The 18,941-nt window shown below is 44.3% G+C and overlaps 3 protein-coding genes across 3 annotated transcripts; 2 read left to right on the plus strand and 1 right to left on the minus strand.

The window, feature by feature from the left end:
• Nucleotides 1-950: 950 nt before the first annotated feature.
• hax1 (HCLS1 associated protein X-1) lies at nucleotides 951-3,815 on the plus strand. The gene is made up of 7 exons (XM_079176749.1): nucleotides 951-1,092; nucleotides 1,475-1,719; nucleotides 1,814-2,037; nucleotides 2,136-2,199; nucleotides 2,286-2,419; nucleotides 2,687-2,807; nucleotides 2,914-3,815. Exons 1-7 carry the CDS (start codon nucleotides 1,028-1,030, stop codon nucleotides 2,985-2,987), a joined length of 927 nt encoding a protein of 308 aa, XP_079032875.1. The 5' UTR covers nucleotides 951-1,027; the 3' UTR covers nucleotides 2,988-3,815.
• Nucleotides 3,816-5,346: 1,531 nt separating this feature from the next.
• aqp10b (aquaporin 10b) lies at nucleotides 5,347-9,839 on the plus strand (the record flags this gene model as incomplete). Its single annotated transcript, XM_079175802.1, has 6 exons — nucleotides 5,347-5,655; nucleotides 6,442-6,568; nucleotides 6,896-7,033; nucleotides 7,669-7,787; nucleotides 8,042-8,259; nucleotides 8,721-9,839. 6 exons carry the CDS (start codon nucleotides 5,347-5,349, stop codon nucleotides 8,908-8,910), a joined length of 1,101 nt encoding a protein of 366 aa, XP_079031928.1. The 3' UTR covers nucleotides 8,911-9,839.
• A 636-nt stretch (nucleotides 9,840-10,475) lies between these two features.
• znf687b (zinc finger protein 687b) lies at nucleotides 10,476-18,733 on the minus strand. Its single transcript, XM_079175801.1, has 10 exons — nucleotides 18,700-18,733; nucleotides 15,638-17,991; nucleotides 14,556-14,851; nucleotides 14,286-14,470; nucleotides 13,632-13,808; nucleotides 13,330-13,492; nucleotides 12,595-12,942; nucleotides 12,172-12,272; nucleotides 11,538-11,625; nucleotides 10,476-11,184 (listed from the first exon to the last, which is right to left on the minus strand). Exons 2-10 carry the CDS (start codon nucleotides 17,976-17,978, stop codon nucleotides 10,555-10,557), a joined length of 4,329 nt encoding a protein of 1,442 aa, XP_079031927.1. The 5' UTR covers nucleotides 17,979-17,991; nucleotides 18,700-18,733; the 3' UTR covers nucleotides 10,476-10,554.
• Nucleotides 18,734-18,941: the final 208 nt, after the last annotated feature.

Consider the following 18,941-nt stretch of genomic DNA (forward strand, 5'->3'; position numbering starts at 1 on the left):
TGAGGTGTTGTAGCTTGTCAAGTGAAACTCAGTGGTAAGTTTTGTCAAGTAGGTATACTGTACCATTTCTGTTTTGTATTTTATACTTCTTCTTCACCACATTTCAGATGGGGACATTTTATTATGTTTCCTTTTTTAAATCTAGTACATTTAAACATTTACTTGACAGGCTTTGATTTTTCTGTTTTCCTACTACTGAAACGTGGATTTGACTGCATTTTAGGTGACATTGTCATCACGGGTCAGCTCATCTCTGTCGAAAAATAACTTCCAGATAAACTCCTCTTTATAAAGTCAAAATGCTTAATTAACACATTACGTCATTTATTTCCCAACTATCTCACAAAATAGCCTTCGCACTTTACAATCGGGATGAACGCCTGTTACCCGGGTGACTGACTGGCGTCATAATGCTCGTTGGAAGTTTTCTCACTGGTGATGAAACGCCGTTGCTAGGAAACAGCAGCCTGCTTTAACGTAGCAGACGCCTCAACAAGCAGTAAATTAGTAATGGAAGTATTAAGCTCCTTTACATATGTATACTGCAGAAATACCCATATGTTGCAAGTGAAAATTTTACATTTTTTTACATTTTTACAAATAAGTCATCGGCAAGATGTAATTACTACTGATGCAGTAACATGTAACGTTGGCAGCCTTTTAATATAGGTTAGCTAGTTAAGATGGGTAGCAATCAATAACATCGGATATATTTTTACAATTCAATTAAAATTTGAATTGTTTATATCCTTCAACGGCTTATGTTTGAATCTTTATCACTTAAAACTCACGCACACACATCAGCTTTTAAACTCCAAAAATCCTGGCTGATTCGCAGAGAGTGTGCGGTTATTTCTCCTGCGCATTTCTTCTGATATTTACAGTAACGTAGCATTACGACTAATTGCGTAATTCTGAAGGATCTGGAACACTTTACGGCACTATTGACAACGGAAGCTTACTCCAGTGAGTGTCTGGTGGTGTTTTTTTTAGTTATGAGTTAGTTTTCTACAAAAGCTGTCGCTAAATGAGTGTTTTCGATTTATTTCGCGGGTTCTTCGGAGTACCTGGAGATCATTATCGTGACCGAAGGTGAGTTCATGGAGTAAAAGTTAAGTAGCGTCACACAGCTGTTACTCTGAGCTAAGCTAACGTTATCAGAGAATTTTGCTAACTCGATAGCGCCTGCATTGCAAGCTGTTGCGTTCGTAAAGTAATGAAACTGCTTAAGTTACAAGATTAGTGTTTCTCAGCCGGAGTGACCACAGGGGTCACTTAGCCAACATGGCTGCTGTTTTATTTAGGCTAAGGTTGACCTCGGGATTAATACGATTCAGTACTTTAAGGTCTATTAACGTAACGTTAACTGTTGCTCACGCGACATAACGAACAAACCCTAAGCAAGATAGCATTGTTAGTCAATTTACATTACTTCCCTGAATAACCATCTATTTTACTTACTGTAATATTTCAGGGACCCCTTCTTTGATGCTATGACTCATGATGATGATGACGATGATGAAGATGAAGAAGATGGATTCGCCTATGATGGGGACCAGCAGGACCCTTTTGACGGTGCCTGGAGGTTTGGCTTCAGTGTTGGCCCCGATGGGATGAGGATGCAGGAGCCACCGGTGTTTGGCCAGGTCCTCAAGGAGATGGAGGAGATCTTCTCCCAGCTGGGCCGCTGGGATGGACAGCCAGAGTCTGGACACTTTGGTATGTAAGCTGAGCCATGATCCAGTCCTTTACCATCTCATGTCGATTGCAATGGTCACTTGTAAGTTCAGCTTGCGTCTCCCTTTTGTTCTAGATGTTCCCAGTATCATGCCGCCACCACCTCGGGGCCGAGCAGAGAGGGGTGGAGGGGGATCTGGTGAGAATCCCCTGAGAGACTCGATGCTCAAGTCCCCTTACAACAACCAACAAGGACCCCTAGCAGGGCCATCTAGAGGGCCCAGAAGTGATGACCACCCATCTTACGAGTCACCAGACTTTCCCAGCTCGCCATTCCATGGCTGGACCCCATTTTCAAAGGTGCATAAGATATTTTCATAAAGGCCTTGTTTCTGTGGCAATATGAAGTGTTTCAGTTTACCGTTATGTATCAACGTTCTCATGGTGTCTTTTAATAGTTTAATGATATTTGGAAAAGAGGACCACACAAATCTTCAGAGGAGGAGCGCAAAGAAGACAGGGGTGGGTGATATTTTTAGTCTTTCAGTAAAACAAATGAAGTATATTAATTTGCTCTGTTTTCTAACTGATTTCCCATTCCCATACAGATCTGGACTCTGCAGTGTCCTCTGGGGGCTTGGATCAGATTCTGACGCCACCTTCTGGTCAGTTACCGAACCAGCCCAGAGCCCGCTCATTCTTCCAGTCAGTCATAGTCACCAAGGTGGTGAAACCTGACGGGGTGAGAGAAACGGTTTATCTTGTTTTTCAGTATTAATCGTATATTAAAATGCCATCACAACATATTTTCCAGTGTTTCGTGCACAGTTCAAATGTCCCACTTCAGCCCAGAGGGTGGTAACACTGCGGGGGTCTGAGACATGATTCATGCTGGAGGAAAACACCCTAAAAATTATTATTATGACCGTCTATATCTCCAGTCGTAATCCTCTCTTTTTTTTTCTTACCACTTGGCTGCGAGTTTAATGTTTTGATGTCTGTCTGTCAGTCTGTAGAGGAGAGGCGAACAGTTCGAGACAGCCAAGGCAAAGAAGAGACCACGGTGACCCGCTCAGGAGGTTCTGGTAGCCTGGAGGGACCGAACCAACAAACTGGACCGGTCACATCAGGTCAGTCTCTACATAATAGGTGTTGTTAATGAATTCATTGTTCAGGTTTTCAGAGTATTTTACCTTAGCTACATATAGCTCTAATGCATTCTTGTTTATATTTCAGGTGGTCAAAATCCGTTTTCGGACATGCGGGGTGATGACTCCCTATTCTTCAAGTTGTTTGGAGGGTTTAGATAACGTGTAGCGTGGAGTAACGCTTTTGTGCCCTGAAAACACATCAGTCAATGAGTGATTTCCCCAAAGCTGTGAGTTTGCATATGTATAGTTTATATCTATATATGGACAGAACACTTCCATGACCGTCAGTTGCCAAAGTGAGCGTGTTGGATGGATTAGGATCTCTGGCCTGTATACGGTCACACCGGAGTTTCCAACTCACGTAGACTAGAAGCTGCCAATCCTGAAGACTAGTGATTTCAACAAATCAAAACACATCGGGTAGTAAACAATTCACAATTACATATTCTTTGGGGGGGGGGAGTTGTCCTGTAAGATTAAGCGTGTATGGATGTGAGTGTGTGTGAGATGTCAAATAAAAAAGCTTAATATATTTACACAGTTGTTATTTGCCTGTTGTTTTAGGTTTAGGCAAACTACTTTAAAATAGCACTAACCTGGAAACGAGCTCTGCTCTGATTGGGTGAACTTCAGAGTGGATTGACTAGTGATCACCTGAGTGATGAATGTGTTCGAGTCTGTATATTTCTAGTTCTGCTTTGAGATGGTGATTTCATAACACCTGATAAAATTCTCTGTTAGATCGAAACGAACTGGAGGGAATTTCCAACATCACAACACTGGCAGTAAATGCAGCTCGTTCTCTTCTTGTCATGTGTTTTGCCTGCTGCCTTGTTTCTGCCAAGTCTATAACCGCCTTTATCCCTCTAAATTGGCCATTTCATTGATGAACATGTCAGTGTAACCTCTCTCAGGTTTGTGGTTTCCATGTGCTTAAGATACAGAAAGAATGTTGATTTATTTTCAAATAAAATGGAAAAAAATAAAAATCTCTTTCATGTGTGAAATATCAGAAGGTTTCATCGCTCTTCTCATGTTCTGGTGGATCTTCCTTGGTGAGGGGAGTCCAGATCGTGGGAGTTTTCCTTTGACGAAGGGCACTTCACTCCACTTCAGAAGGAACTGTTCTTGTGAACCATTTTCATAAACATTCAGGAATTCTACAGTGTGGTGCTCACTCTGGCATCCTCCCTCAGCTACTAACAGAGTTGTGTTCCTGTGTGGACCCTTAAAGTCATCAGATCCCATTAACAGAGTATTACATTTATACGGGTTAAGAAAAGTCGAGTTTAAACTCCTCTTCTGCCATTACTTTACAGATCTGCATCATGGTGTCAATGATTTCTGTCTTTGTCCACTGATGTCGTTGTGATGTGTGTACTGCATCTAGATTTGACTGTGGTAACAGAGTCCTGAACGGTAATCAAGCAATTAAAGGTGCCTATCATTTTCTCACTCATCTAATCCGTTTGGTAGAAAACGCCTTCCAAAAGGCCTTAAGAGAGAACACATGAACATTTGAACACCTTGCCTGGTTTTTAAGCCTTGAATGTGCAAACGGAAGAGAAAATGAACAGAAGAGTTTGTCTTACCTGCAGACACACTCATAAATATTTTGTATTTACTTCCAATGTTATCAGTTTCCCCCCTTAATTTGACATGGATGTTTTATCTATGTTACATTGCAGCCACTCATATTTCTCCATGAGCACTTCTGTTGATTTAAGTACAATTGATCAAGTAAAAAAAGGTTTGAGTGATCAGAAAGTGCATTCCGTTCGTGCAGGGTGAAACGTACTGTGTAGTATTATGCCCTTTGAAGTCATTTGTTTAGTTTCCCCTTCATTCAGATACTCTCTCTTTTGTTCCCTTATAGAAGGGAGATTATCTTCACAGGAAACCAAGGGACAAACTTATCTTCCAGAGGCTGGACCATGAAATAGAGATAACATATCTTATATGAGATGTGACTATATTCTGCTTCACTTTGTTTATGATCTACAAACAAAATGTCACTATGCTGTAATTAGTGTGATGATCTCTCGACCTACATGTTATGATATGTCAGTTGCAGTGATTTACTTATGACACCCGTTGCTAAATCCAACAAAAACTTATATATGTTAATTGATAAACGGTATTATCTCTGTCATGATCATGAGAGCAGTGATTATTCTTATCAGAGATTATAGTGATTACTTTACGAGCACATGGTTTCCATATCTTAACTTTATTGTTCTGTGGTAATTAATACAGATGCAATATGGCACGTAAATTAAAATTCAGAAGAACTGTATTCCTTTATTTATAGGAAGCAGGTGTCTTGTTTTAGATGAAGAATGCTGAGCTGGACTGTGGCATAAACGGTTAGAGAAGAAGAAATATAACGACCAATCAAACGAGAAGAACAATCAGAGCCAACTCCTGTCAGGTGAGCCAGAGTCAGGCCTGTTGGCAGGACTCCAGTTCTGTGCAGTGAAGTACTTTCAACCATGTCTGCTGTGATTTAGGTCTGAAGATGTCCTTCAAAGTGAGCTACTCTCCTCCCTTGCGTGCACGCACACCACCGCCTCAGCCCTGCCATAAAGTGTGTGACGTAGCCTGCAGCCCCAGCGTGGAAGGGCAAACTCTGCTCAGTCAGGCAGACTGTGCAGCGCTGTGCGGGTCAGATCCACCTGGTGACGGCGTCCCGGCTCTGAAAGCTCACCTGTGGCCGGACGGTGCAGAGAAACACTCTGGGATGGAGAGGCTGCTGAGGAAATGTCAGATCACAAACCAACTGGTCAGGGAGTGCTTGGCTGAATGCCTCGGAGTCTATGTCCTGATCGTGAGTATTCGTTTGTGGATCTAAACTTTAGTTCGTTGCATGAGACACTTTGGTACAGGTAAGAGAGATTAATTACATGCGTATCATCTTCTGCATTTAGTTGAATGAGCTGTAATATAGAGAAAACAATGATTTTCTTCTCCACCAGTTCGTCCAAATTCTCATCTGATCAGCAAACTCAACATCAAGTATTTCATAAGAGTTTTCTGAAACAATAACATACCTACATGTTCTGTTTTGAAGCAGTTAATGAATCCACACAATGGATAACTGAGGACTTTGGCCTGAAAGAGAGACAGACAGAGAGACACAGAAAGAAAGAAAGAGAATGAATGAGAGAGAGAGAGCTAGTGGGTGAGGATGGGCGAGGATAAAGAGCGAGGGTGGTGCCATCAGTGATTTGGAATGAAGCATTGGTGTTTGTTCGTCTCTGCTGGCTGCGTTTCTGTGGTTTTGTTGTATCTAAACTGTCTCACCTGTCGGGGCAATGAACGTTTTACAACACAAATCATAAAGCAGGTTCCTTAGCAATGAAGTTCATAAAACAGGAGATTACACCAAAGGAAACAATGTGTGTTCGCTAATCTGGGCCAGACCTTTCTGAACTTTAGTGTGAATTCTTAGTACCTAAATCCAAGTTGCATCACATCTGTAATACTTCATTTTTTAAATCCACTGTAAAGTGCAGATTGTTATTTTATTTTTTTATTTTTTTGAGCTCCGTCTGTTTTTGCACTCTGGTTGATATATTCCTCTAATACAGCTCTTCCTCTCGTGTAATTGCAGCTGTTTGGATGTGGCTCCGTTGCCCAGGTAACCACAACTGAAGATAAGAAGGGGCAGTACCTGTCAATCAATCTGGGTTTTGCTCTGGGAGTAACATTTGGGGTCTTTGTGTCTCGTGGAGTCTCAGGTAAGGGGCCGTATGAAGATTATGTTTCACTTTGTAAAAAAAACAAGTCCTCCGCTGGTTGAGCTGAAGACTAAGACTCCCAAAAGATTCAGACTATCATGCCTTCAGCTGTAAGAATAATGCCAAACCCTCCTCCTCCTCTGCCTCTAATAATAAACAGAAATGCCAGTAAATAATAATATCACCTTTATTCATTCTGCAGGTCAAAACATCTTGATGGTTGATTTAATGTGCATGCAAAGAAATGATTGTTGTCACTTTCAGGAGGCACAGATCTGTTTGAATTATGAAACGTATTATTTCTCCTGGATTATTTTCAACCATGAGGTGCCCATCTGAACCCTGCTGTATCTCTGAGCTTGTGCGCTTTGGGCAGACATCCCTGGATGAAGCTGCCCTTCTACATCTTCTTCCAAGTGCTCGGAGCCTTTCTGGCTGCAGCCACCGTTGGCCTGCAGTACTACGGTGAGTTTCAACAGTGATGACTGACACCAGAATCACATTGTATCAGACAAGACAAACATTAGAATAGAAGTAAAATACATGTTCTATAGGTATAGGGGTAACGTTTTTTTTTTTTATTGTCAAAGAATCTCATAAAAAGACCAAAACCAACAGTGCATTGTTCCATCTCTCAATACTTTGTGGCATTCAGCCCCAAACCTATTCAATACTACTGGGAAAAACTGGTCACAACTATAGTTTAATCATTAAAACAATTTCCAAAAACAGCTGGGCTCTGTAGTCTTTAGCTAATATTACTACAATTAAAGTAAATGGTATATTTGTTGGGGACTATTTTCATCTGTGGATTAATACATATTTGATGCTCCAGTTGTTATTTTTGGCAGTAGGATTGATTCATATTCATATTCCTCGTGGTGAAGAAATAGTGCAACGTTGTGGATCACTGTGTTTTTAAAAACAATAGAGGACTATGCAGACTTTGCTTTTGGTCTTTTCATGAGAATTGTTGACAATAAGAATATAGAATATCACCAGACCTATCATTTCATGTTCAGTATGAATTAAAGCGTGCTGATGGTCCATGTGAATCTGTGTGGGTTTTTGCATGCATGATGATGATGAGGTGTCTGCAGATGCCATCCAGGCGTACAGCGGAGGTGAGCTGACAACAACGGGTCCCACTGCCACAGCAGGCATATTTTCTACCTACCCAGCTGACTACCTCAGTGTGTGGGGAGGAGTCGTGGACCAGGTCAGACATCGCCACTCCCTTTCCAACCATCACCGTGAATTATGACGTTTAAATCTTTCGAATATGTCCAGCAAAATCACCAAATATAACCATCAGGTTTGAACATCCTGGCTTTCGTACTGAAACCATGGGCTCACCACTTCGCACACCTGTAGTTCAGCTCCAGTGTCATTCTGCCCCTTGCCTAAATATAGGACAGGATGTGCACACAACTATGTCTCTGCTTGTACATTAACAACTCCCATGTCCTGCAGGTGATTGGCACGGCTGCACTGCTGCTGTGTGTCCTGGCTCTTGGAGACCGGGGGAACGGCTCCGTCCCTGATGGTCTTCAGCCCGTACTGGTGGGAGCAGCAGTGCTGGTTATTGGCATCTCGATGGGCTCCAACAGCGGCTACGCCCTCAACCCCGCCAGGGATTTTGGACCACGACTGTTCACGTACATCGCTGGCTGGGGAGTGGATGTTTTCAAGTTAGTAGTTTGACTCTGGACATTCACATGCACTTTGGTTTATTAATTTAACCCGTAGAGACCCAAATAGATCAGTTTTAACTTTTTTTCAATGGGGGGATCTCACAGCAGGTCAGGGAAATATTTAAATACACCATTTATAGAATAGGTGGAAATAACACATTTATACTGAATGTAAAAAACTGTATGTAAAGTGGGTTTGTCTGTAAAGGGGATTCTCTCCCATAAAACCCATTTTTATATTCAGATATCTTCAAGTAACCCCTGTGAATACATCCAGCTTTCCCCTCTTCCAAATTTGTAGTGTTTTAGCCCGGTTCCCATCAATCTAGCATGACATTGTTGGTACCGATGCATGCCTTAGGTTGCATGCTTTAAAACTGAGCAAGCTACTGCCTCTTAAGGATATTAATGTCGGGTGGGATCACTGGAAAGTCTTGATTGTGTGTAACCCTTTACAGGGCTGGAGGTGGTTGGTGGTGGGTGCCCATAGTGGCTCCCTGTGTTGGGGCGCTGCTGGGAACTCTGATCTACGAGCTGATGATTGAAGTCCACCATCCTCTCAGTCCAACTGAGCTACAGACCTCATGTCAGGAGCCCACTGAGGGCAAGACGGGGCTGCAGCTGGAGGGGCAGGGAGTGAGACTGTGAAAAACCCACTTAGTGATAAATGAAGCTTTGTCAAAGAAGAAGAACTGTCACATATACAGTAAATGCTACTTTTGGTGTGATACACATTGAAGCTGTCTGTGTAAATGTGTGTTACTGATTCACTGGAACAGGTAGATTGGTTCTGACAAGAAGTTTAAGTGAATGCAATAATATGAACAGGGAAGTTGAAACAATCCCATTCTGTAAACAGAAAGAAGCTGCAAACACTGCTCTGAATGCAACCCTCAACTCTGCAGATGAACTGGCTGCGTGAGTCAATCTTCTCTTTTACACATTTATTTCAAAAACAGCACAAAAGTGTATGGCATTTCAGCAAGCAGACCACAACCATGGAAAAGAAAATGACATGTAATTTCCACTATTGAGCTATATAAATATGATATTATGACATATAAAAGATACAAACAAAACAAATAAAATCCACTTTTCGGCCTCCATCACGTGACCATGAAGGCTGTTTTTGAAACATACAAAAGAAATGTGAGTACAGCAAGCACTGAATCTGTAGATAAAAAAAGAACCGTCTCAAAGAGATAAACGTTTGTATTCATACACATTAAGACAACACAACCCCCACGTATCTCCCTCTGCTTTGTAATTACAATGTATAGCTACCCCTGGGAGGGAATTCTTTTAAACTTTAAATTGTTTGGAGAAAAAAAAAAAAAGGAACAGTACAAGTACAAATACTATACGTATTCACATTATCATAGCAAGCTACTAAAACCAGAACGCTTTCTTTTAGTGTAATATGTATTTACATGGCAAAACGTACACATATACTACTGGCAGGAAGCCTGACCTCTCTTCTTCTTCTAGCTTAACGATTAACAACATCACACATTGTTCACACTACACAGGTTACGGACCTCCAGTAACCTCGTCTCCAAATGAAATGCCTTCAGAGATTCTCATCTCATGTCTCTGTTGTAGGTAAACCGCACCACGACCGGTGCGATTTGACGCAACCGACTCACACAAATACCAACAGCAGTAGTGTGTTTCGTATAAATAAATATTATAGCAACATAAAAATCAGTGTTAGATTCTCCAAACACTCCCCGTCATGCTTCAGATGTCTTGAGATCCGTTTTAAAAGCCTCTGGAGCTGTTAAAACCCATCTCACGCCGGAATAATGAACATGGACTTGAAGCAAATGAGTATAAATACAACAAACAATAGGTTAAGGTACAAAAATATCGGCACTACTGTGAGGTGTACAGTGGGAGGTGTACGTATTTAAGTGTGTGACGTGGAAAAACAAACAGGTGGCTACAGTCAGTGCAGAGTGATTGAGATGGAAGGACAAGACGTATCAAACACGGTATGGCTGATATATAAATGCTTTACTCAGAGGGCTGTTTGAGAGTCTTTCCAATCAAGAGTCTATCACAGGTGTGTTCAGTTAAGTGACCAGTAACATGATCAAACATGCAGTTACAATCGCACAGAAGAGGTGCCGTAGATTAGAGTAAAACTGTTTATGGTGGCTAAAAAAAAACCTGCACAGGAAGTTTCATCTCAGGATCAATATTCATATTCTACAGCCTCTCTCCCTCCGTCATGACTCCTCGTTGGAGATGATCTGTCAGTCTCAGAAGACCCCTCCCCTCCTCTCCTCTCTACTGGGGCTTGTCCGTCTTGTGTGCGGTGAGGAAGGCCATGCCGTGGGTCCTGAAGTGGGTGTTGAGGTCCGAGGCCTTGTCGAAACGCCGGCCGCACACCTTGCAGATCAGATTCCCATCTCCGTCCTCGCCCTGCGCCTGAGGGGAGCCGCCGGGTGAGCCGTCGGGAGAGCCGTGGGCGCGCGGGGTGCCGCGGTCCGCGTCGCCGTGGGTGTCCCGCACGCGGTGAGTGATGAAGCGGTGCCTGCTGAGAGAGCCGGCTGACGCGAAGCAGACGCCGCACTGCAGGCACTGGAAGGAGGCGGTGTCGGCCCGATGCTGGGGGATGTGGCGCTGGAACTCCGCCCCGTCCTCGGTGGAGAAGCCGCAGGGGACGCAACGGAAAATGTTGTCTTCCTCCTCCAGCTCATTGGGTGCCAACGATGTCGACGCAATGGACGCCCTGGTTCTCTTTGCAGGACCTGCAGGACCTGCAGGACCTGCAGGAACCTCCTCGCCGTCCTCTGGGGCGTTTTCTTCCTCGTCTCCCGCCCTGCCTCCAGGAGGTCCGCCCTCACCGTCCTGTTCTGAGGAGCTGCCTGGTCCTTCTCCCCCTGTGGCTGCTCGCTTCCTGGTCATGGGTCTTTCCTGAGGACCCAAAAAAGTAGCGAGAGACTAAACGTTTGCTTTTTTGATGCACACGGCAAGAAAAAAAGTGCAGCAGAATTTCCCAATTTCATCAGGAAAATACTTTCAAACTTTAACATTTCCATGGTTTTTACATATTACATAGTAACTGTATATACTACTGTACATACACATTATCATAATGTACTATTTGTAGAGTTAGAATACCAAAAATCTAACTTTGACTTCTGTTTTGTAATAAGTAAATTATGCAATATGTGCGTTGCAGTATGGAATTGGGACACAGCTTTAGTTTATCAGACATGAGCATATTCAAGTCCTGAAACAGAAAGAACTGCACTGTGTTGTCTCACCTGCCCATCTGTGGCTCTGTGATGGAGCCGAATATGCTTGTCCAGTAAGAACCGACTACCAAAGGTGCGTTTGCCTTCTGTGCAATATCTGAAAAACAATTACGCTGGTTAAATCACATTTAAAAAAAAAGTATTGATATTGATATAAAATTATCAACATTTGAGTGTTTTAAAATTCTGATTCCAACATTATGGCCAATAGTGAGAAGGAAAAAAAACAAAAAACACCGTACACACCTTTCTTGACACAGATCCTTTAAATTTGTTTCATTGTTAAAGAATTGAGACCAAGAGACATATTGAGGCATTTTACAGTGTAAAATTAACTTCTCAGTACTCTGGTGGACTAACGTGATGGTGACAGCGTTTCTGAATAAATTCAAAACTAGTTTTGAATTTGTTACTTATCAGCCAACCTATACATTACACCAATATAATGGCAATACTCTAATAATATAGCCCATCCACCAGTCTAGCTCTACCATCAACATGCTTAAAAGGAAGATCAACCAGTGATTTTATCTTCTAGCGAAACATTGAAAATGAGGAAACATTTAAAATCATAATTGTGGATCATTTTGTGTCCGAACAAGCTCTTACACAAATATTTGATGAAAGCTTTTAAGTAACTCACTGGCAATGGAAGACTCTCTTGTTGCCCTCATGAATGACACGCTCGTGACGTCTCAGGCTGGAAGAAGTGCTGAACGTGCCTCCACAAATACGACAAGGAAACTTTGACAGCACACAGACAAACGTACACACACACACACACACACACACACACACACACACACACACACACACACAGAGAGAGGCAGAGGGAGATAAGATAAGAAAAGATAATGAGTCTCAGTGAAATGTGCTCCAGTGCAGACAGGAAATGAACAGCCTCCCTCAGTAAGGGTGCTTCTTTGTCTGCTTTACCCTCGAGGATCGGATGTAATTTATCAAGCACAAAGTTTAATTAGCTAGTTAACCTGTTGGGGCAGTAACTGTAATCACTTGCTTCAATGCAATCAGGTTTAAGTAAATGATAAGAGGTAGTATGCTACACCTTGCCGTGCTCTGTCTTCACGTGACTCAGATAGTCTTCGTTGTCAGTGAAGGTGGACTGACACTGGGGGCAGGTCCACTCAGTCTGGGCGGGGGGTTGACTGCTGGCGCCCGGGGCGGTCGAGTTACCGCCCGGAGCTTCGTAGTCATCGTCCTCATCGTCTTCGTCGTCGTCGTCGTCTTCCTCCTCCTGTTCCCGCCCCCAGTCCTCTCCGTCGGAGTTGTCAGGCTTTCCAGAGGATTTTGATTTGAGGCCAGAGGGGCCGGATGTGTTGGTCGGAGCCGAGGCCGGGTTGGAGGCATCGGGCTGAGACTCTGTCGGTTTGGCTGACGGCCCTCTGTGAGCCGTCTGAGAGGTGAGGACAGTAACGTGTGAGAGAAGAGAGAGGCATACGGAGAATATGAAATTAATTATTTTACTTTGAAAAATGCAAATAACTCAAACTGGCACACAAAAAGACAATCTGACTTACAAAATAAAAAAGTACTGTTCTTGGTATAGATTAGAATTTAGGACAAAGCAACCGGGGAGGAACTTTGCTAAATCCAAGGAATTGCTGTGTGCCTTTGTTGACACTACATTCACTGTAGAAAGCAATGAATGGGCAACACATAAAGGCAGAAGGATAATTCATGATTTGCAGTGACATTATACTATATTTATTCAACTTAGTATCTTAAATCTATGACCTTTAAATTTGTACTCATTCACTCTACTCTAAACATATAAACGCACCTTAATATGCTCCATCATTGATCCTTTCTGGGCGTAGAGTTTGGTGCAGTCGGGACACTTGAACACGTGCACTTTTTGCTTGGCTAAATGAGTGTCAAAGTGCATGTACAGCAAGGGTTTTTGGGTAAAAACCGTATCACACATCACACACTTGTAGATCATTCTGCAAAAGGACAAAAATACAGATATTTTAGGGATCTATTTACAAATGTATGGGCATCATTGTCAAACATCCTCTGAAGATATTTCTCCCACGAGAAAGATATATCTCTGAATTGTTTTGGTAGAAGTAAGTTACGTACTTGGCCTGTCCTCCAGTGAGTGTTGGGTGCTGGGTGCTGATGTGGCTCTGGGCACTGGGGGAAGACTTGAAGGCCATGGGGCAGCTGGGGCACTTGTGGAAGACCTCACAGTGAGCGGTCTGAATGTGGGACTTGATGGAGTTCAACCCTCCGAACACGACCTGGCAGCTCGAGCACCTGGACAAGATCATGGTAAACAGTATGTCTTATTATAGCTCAAGCACAGAACCATTTTCTAATCCGTCTTGGACGTGTACACCCTAAAACATCCACTACAGACAACACCTCAAATTACATTGGTAGTTTTGTGCGTATTTGTCCTTAGTACCCAATAAAAGTAATTTGCAAAGTACCATACTTTCTCAGGACTATAACAGCAGTTGTATAATTTGAAGATCTGTGATTCTTTACTTTCCTAAATGTAAAAAATAAATGAATACTAACCACAGGACAAACTTAAGTTAGTAAAGCATTCAAGCTTGCCCCACTAAGATTTATTAACGTTGGCTCCCCCCCCCCCCAAAAAGGTCAATCTGAAATAAATAATTATTGTTCTTTCTCAAAGAACAACAATTGTCAAGGACAAGCTTTATTATAGGATCATTTAGCCTTTGGTACAGGTCTTAATGATGGTTTTGGGAAATGTCTCCACACCTGTATCCAATGCGCCTGGCAAAGTGCAGACACGCCTCCTCCAGGTGGGTCTGGAAGCTGGCCTGCCGGGCGATCCCCCCACACTCGGGACAGACATGAGGCCCTCTGTGTTTATGGATCCTCTGGTGGGCTGACACGGCACACGAGTTGGGCAGCATCATGGGAGGTGAGCATTGCGTACATGTCTGAAACGGAAGAAAATAAATATCAAACAAGTTATCGCCAGCATTTCACAACAGCAGGTATCGGCAGAGTGAAACAAAGACTCACTGAGTTGGGAGCGGCTCTGATCTGCTGGAAGTGGGTGACCAGCTCAGCCTTGCTCAAGAATTGTGATTGGCACTCCGGACATTTGAAGCCGTTGTACTGCAGCCCCTCGGCCTTCTTGCAAGGCAGAGGCATCAGTGCTTGGGGGCCCTGGGGTACGCGGCGGACAGTACGAGGCTGAGCTGTTGCCGGAGACGAGGTCTCCTTCATTGGACTGGAGCTGGTAGAGACGGCGAGGCCCCCGGATGTGGTCGAAGGAGATGAGACTGGAGGAGAGGAGGACGAAGAGGTGAGCAGACCTGGTCAGGCAAAGGTGGAAATTGGAGGAGACAGATGGGATGCGGTCAATGGAGATGAATTATAAATGAATGAGATGGTTTTTATTATTGCTGTGGTTCTTTCATGACTCTCTACACTAATAGAAACAAAAACTATGATGTGGAGCTGAAATGATTCAACAGAAAATGAATGAGCAACAATTTTATTGATTAATTGCTTACCATTTTTAAACACAAATGCCAAAAATGATCTGGTTCCAGCTCCTGGTTTTTGAATACTTGCTTGATATATTAGGCCTGTTCTCTTGTCCAATCTATTCTATGATAGTAAATTAAATATATTTGGGTTCTGTTTTGTGTGGGCGGCCAAAACAAGCAATTTGAAGAAATTGTGATGGATATTTTATAGTCCAAACAATTAATCAAGGAAATAATTGACAGGATGAGCCTTGGCATGATGTAAACTGTTGAATGTTGACCCTGAAAGCATCAAACACACTTTATGCACAACTTATATTAGGGCTGCAACGATTACTTTTAGTCAATCAACAAAAAATGAACCAACAATTTTTATAATCAATTGTTTGTCATTAATCTAAATAAAAATCCTCCGAATACTACTCCTTAAATTGAGAATATAATATCTTTGAGTTTTGGACTTCTGGTCGGACAGAACAAGCCATTTTGAGTCACATTGGGCTCTGAGAGATCGTGATTTTCAGACTAAAAGGTTAATCATATCATATAAAAATAAAACAACAAATGAACCTACATTTAAAATAATCGTGAGCTGCAACTCTTTCTTACCACCAATGGGTGTTATGTCCTGCTGTCCAATCATCTGCTCTACAGTGACGGGCCTCATGACCAGGTGCGAGCACTGCATGACCAGCCCGCGTTCCTTGTGCTCCCTGGCATGCAGCAGCAGGCTGCACTTATTGAAGAAGGCTAGCCTCTTAGCACAGTGGTTGCAGGTCACCTCGATGCGGAGTGATCGTCTGTCGTAGTGTCGAGCCAGGCTGCGCTCCAGGGCGAAAGCATCTCCGCACTCCAGGCAGCGGTACCCTGTGGCCGGGAGCGGGAGACCCCACTCAGGTGGCGGAGGTGCTGAGAGGTCGGGCTTGTAGCTCGGTAATAGGTTCTTACTGTTCAGGATTTTGTTAAAAGCCTCCACCAGGCTCGACTGACTGCGGGAGATCACGGCCCCGGTACTGTTGACAATGGAGGCAGGTTTGTTTTGCTGGAGGGTGCCGCCAATGATGGTGCTGCCACCTCCGTTAGCCGTCTTGCTAGTGGATGTACGTACACTGATCCCACCAGCAGCGACTGAGAACTTGGGAGAGGAGGCCACAGCGGGAGTTGCAGGCAGGGAAGCAGATTTAGTGATGCTGACAGCAGTGGCAGAGACCTTGGCCTTGTCAGATGCAGCCATTTTGTTTTGGACCTTCGTGGCAGCCGCTAGCATCACGCTGCTGGCTGCCAACGTAGACACAGGCAAAGCATTGAGAGCACTTACTTTCTGGGAGGTTGTTGTCATGTGACCTGTGGAAGCTTCAAGTTTTTGGGCCTTGTTTCCTAACACCTTACGTTCCCCAGTTTGAGCTTTGGGGTCCAGACCTTTTCCTGCAGCACCACCTTTAGGAGCTACCCTTGTGACAGTTCTGGTGATTCCGCCTGTGGAGGTTTTAATCGTTTTTATTCTGACTTTGAGGGGTCGGGCTGGAGCTCCAGAAGCAGCAGGTGCAGCAACGCCTGCTTCTCCTCCATCGGTGGACAGAGATTTAAGCTTGCCGTCATCTACCTCCATCTTCTCCGCACTTGTTCTCCCATTTTCTCCCTTGTCCGCTTTGCCATCAGCGACCTTCTCTATCCCATTACCCACTTCCATCTCTTCCTCCTCCTCTTTGGGCTCCCGCAGTTCAGTCGGAGGAGGAGTGGAGGCCACCGCAGGGCTGGAGCACCTCTTCACTGCGGCTTGAGTAGTTGATTTTGGCATCTCTGGTTCAGGACTCTCCGGGGAGTCTCTCTCTTCTATGACATGCTCTGGATGTCTTTCCTCCAGCTGGGGACTCTCTGTTGAGCCTGACTGGGGTGTTGATGAAGTCAGAGATGCCCCTGAAGGAGTGTCCCCAGGTTTAGGGTGAGATGCAGTAGAAGATGTGGGCTGCGTTGAGACAGAGTCAGACTTGTAACGGCGGCTCAGCTGAGGGCAAGTTGGGGAGTCTGGGCTCTCTTGGATCACCAGTGGACTCCCCAAATCAGGGTCAGAATCATCATCCTCCATCTGTTGGTGCTGAAATCCAGCAGGGCCACCTTTGGGAGCTCCGTTAAAAGGCTGAGATGAGTGCAGCGTGTGTGATGATAGGGCCGAGGGTGGAGTGGGAAGCAGAGGCTTGGAAGGGGGAAAGAAAGGCGAGGCTAGTCCGACGGCCCCCCCTGCAGCCAGAGGAGACGACCCAGCTGACAGAGAGGAAGATGAAGGTAATGATGCTTTGACACCATCTGCCCTCTCTTGGCCTGTATCCTGCTGCTGCTGGTGTTGCTGCTGCAGAAGCTGCATCTTCCTGGCCCGGCCCACTGGATCCCCAGACCCCTGTGCCACAAGCGGTTTAAGTCTGTTGAAAATGTTCCCGCCCTGCTTGTGAGACTTGGCTGAACCAGCACCTGGTGCATCTGAAGACACTTTAGGGGCGTTTATTGACCACGGCGCTCCGTTAGACTGGGTCTGGCTGAGTGGGAGGGGCGTGGACACACCAGACGCCCCAAAACCGTTGTGGTTAAGAGCCTCAGATTCAGCCATTCCAGGGGCGCATGCACCTAGTCTTGGACCCACATCTACCCCTGCGATCACATCGATAGGGTCCTGGTCTGTGTCTCCCTCCTCTCCATCTGCAGTCTCAAGGCGGACTTTATTCTTCACAATCACACTGACAATTGAGGTGTCCGCCTGGGGGTCTGAGGGGCTCGGCGGTCTCAAGGATGACCCAACGCCCACCACGCCATCCGACTTTCCCAGAGATGCACCTGCAGCTCCATGGGGTCCCTCTGCCTCATCTGGGGCAGACTGGATGGCCTCTTTGGCATCTATGTCAGGAATGTCAAATGCTGCCAACAGGTCATCAAAATCTGGGGTCTTCATGTCCCCCATACCGGGATTACTCCTGTAAAAACAAATTAATAAACATAGTATCAGCAGGCAACACAAGTCATTAGCATAAATCTGTATGTGTTGTCCATCAACCTCTGCTCTGCCTTGCTAGCATAATAGATTTGCTGCAAAACCTAAACATTCCAAAATTACTAAAATCTTCAAAATGATTATATTTTCGAGGTAAAATCCACTTATAAAATGTCTTGCATGCACTTTCGTTTGACACAAACTAACAAGCTACAGCAGTTTAGCTTGATATCGGGGGACCTGCACTAGCATCTGTATTAGCCAGCTAGCGCGATAGCCACGGCGTTACTGCAACCGAACCCTCCTCTGTTAACAGGTTCAGCACTAATTTGCTATGAATGGGAAACACTGCTTCTATGATGCTTTTAGCGCATGCTAAGCTGTGTAGCAGTGGCCACTTGAGAAACCGTTCAACCGGGACAGCGCCTCGTACCAGCTCCTTCGGATATTTTGAGCAAACGATGCTCCTTCCCGGCTGAAGCTGGCTAGCTGGCCGCTGAGCTCCAGCCAAGACAGAGGGGTCATTTAGCTAACTAGCTAGCGTTCGCCATTAAAAAGCAACTGGAGCGATTTGCTGAGGTATGGATTGACAGCAATAACAACCCGGTAATCGTAGGGTCGACGATGTCACAGAAGAGGATGGTTGGGATGGGGTTTTTCGTTTAATATTTCATGTATTTTGGTTGTTTACCTGGATATGCGATTCCCGACTATCCTAGCTCGTTTTCAGCTGAAAATGCAGCGCTTCCCGTCACGTGACCTGCGACATCCTATCAGGCTCAGATAATGCTGGAAAAATGCATGGAGGATGCTGCAAACGACACGTATATTTATTTATACTGTTAATCACATAAAACATTGCTACTTGTCGTTACCAAACGATTTTTTAAATCATGCAAAGCCATTTGAAGTTGGGAAAGTGGTCTCTTCAAA

Source organism: Pholis gunnellus (assembly GCF_910591455.1).
Source record: "Pholis gunnellus genome assembly, chromosome: 16".
Taxonomy (NCBI): domain Eukaryota; kingdom Metazoa; phylum Chordata; class Actinopteri; order Perciformes; family Pholidae; genus Pholis; species Pholis gunnellus.

Coding starts and splice junctions, on each gene's coding strand:
- hax1 (XM_079176749.1), top strand. CDS start 1,028: ATGAGTGTTTTCGATTTATTTCGCGGGTTCTTCGGAGTACCTGGAGAT. Junction 2,420..2,686: donor AGGTGGTGAAACCTGACGGG/GTGAGAGAAACG, acceptor TCTGTCTGTCAG/TCTGTAGAGGAGAGGCGAAC. Junction 2,808..2,913: donor AACTGGACCGGTCACATCAG/GTCAGTCTCTAC, acceptor TTTATATTTCAG/GTGGTCAAAATCCGTTTTCG.
- znf687b (XM_079175801.1), bottom strand. CDS start 17,978: ATGGGGGACATGAAGACCCCAGATTTTGATGACCTGTTGGCAGCATTT. Junction 13,809..14,285: donor GCCAGGCGCATTGGATACAG/GTGTGGAGACAT, acceptor GATCTTGTCCAG/GTGCTCGAGCTGCCAGGTCG. Junction 11,626..12,171: donor AAGAGAGTCTTCCATTGCCA/GTGAGTTACTTA, acceptor ATTGTTTTTCAG/ATATTGCACAGAAGGCAAAC.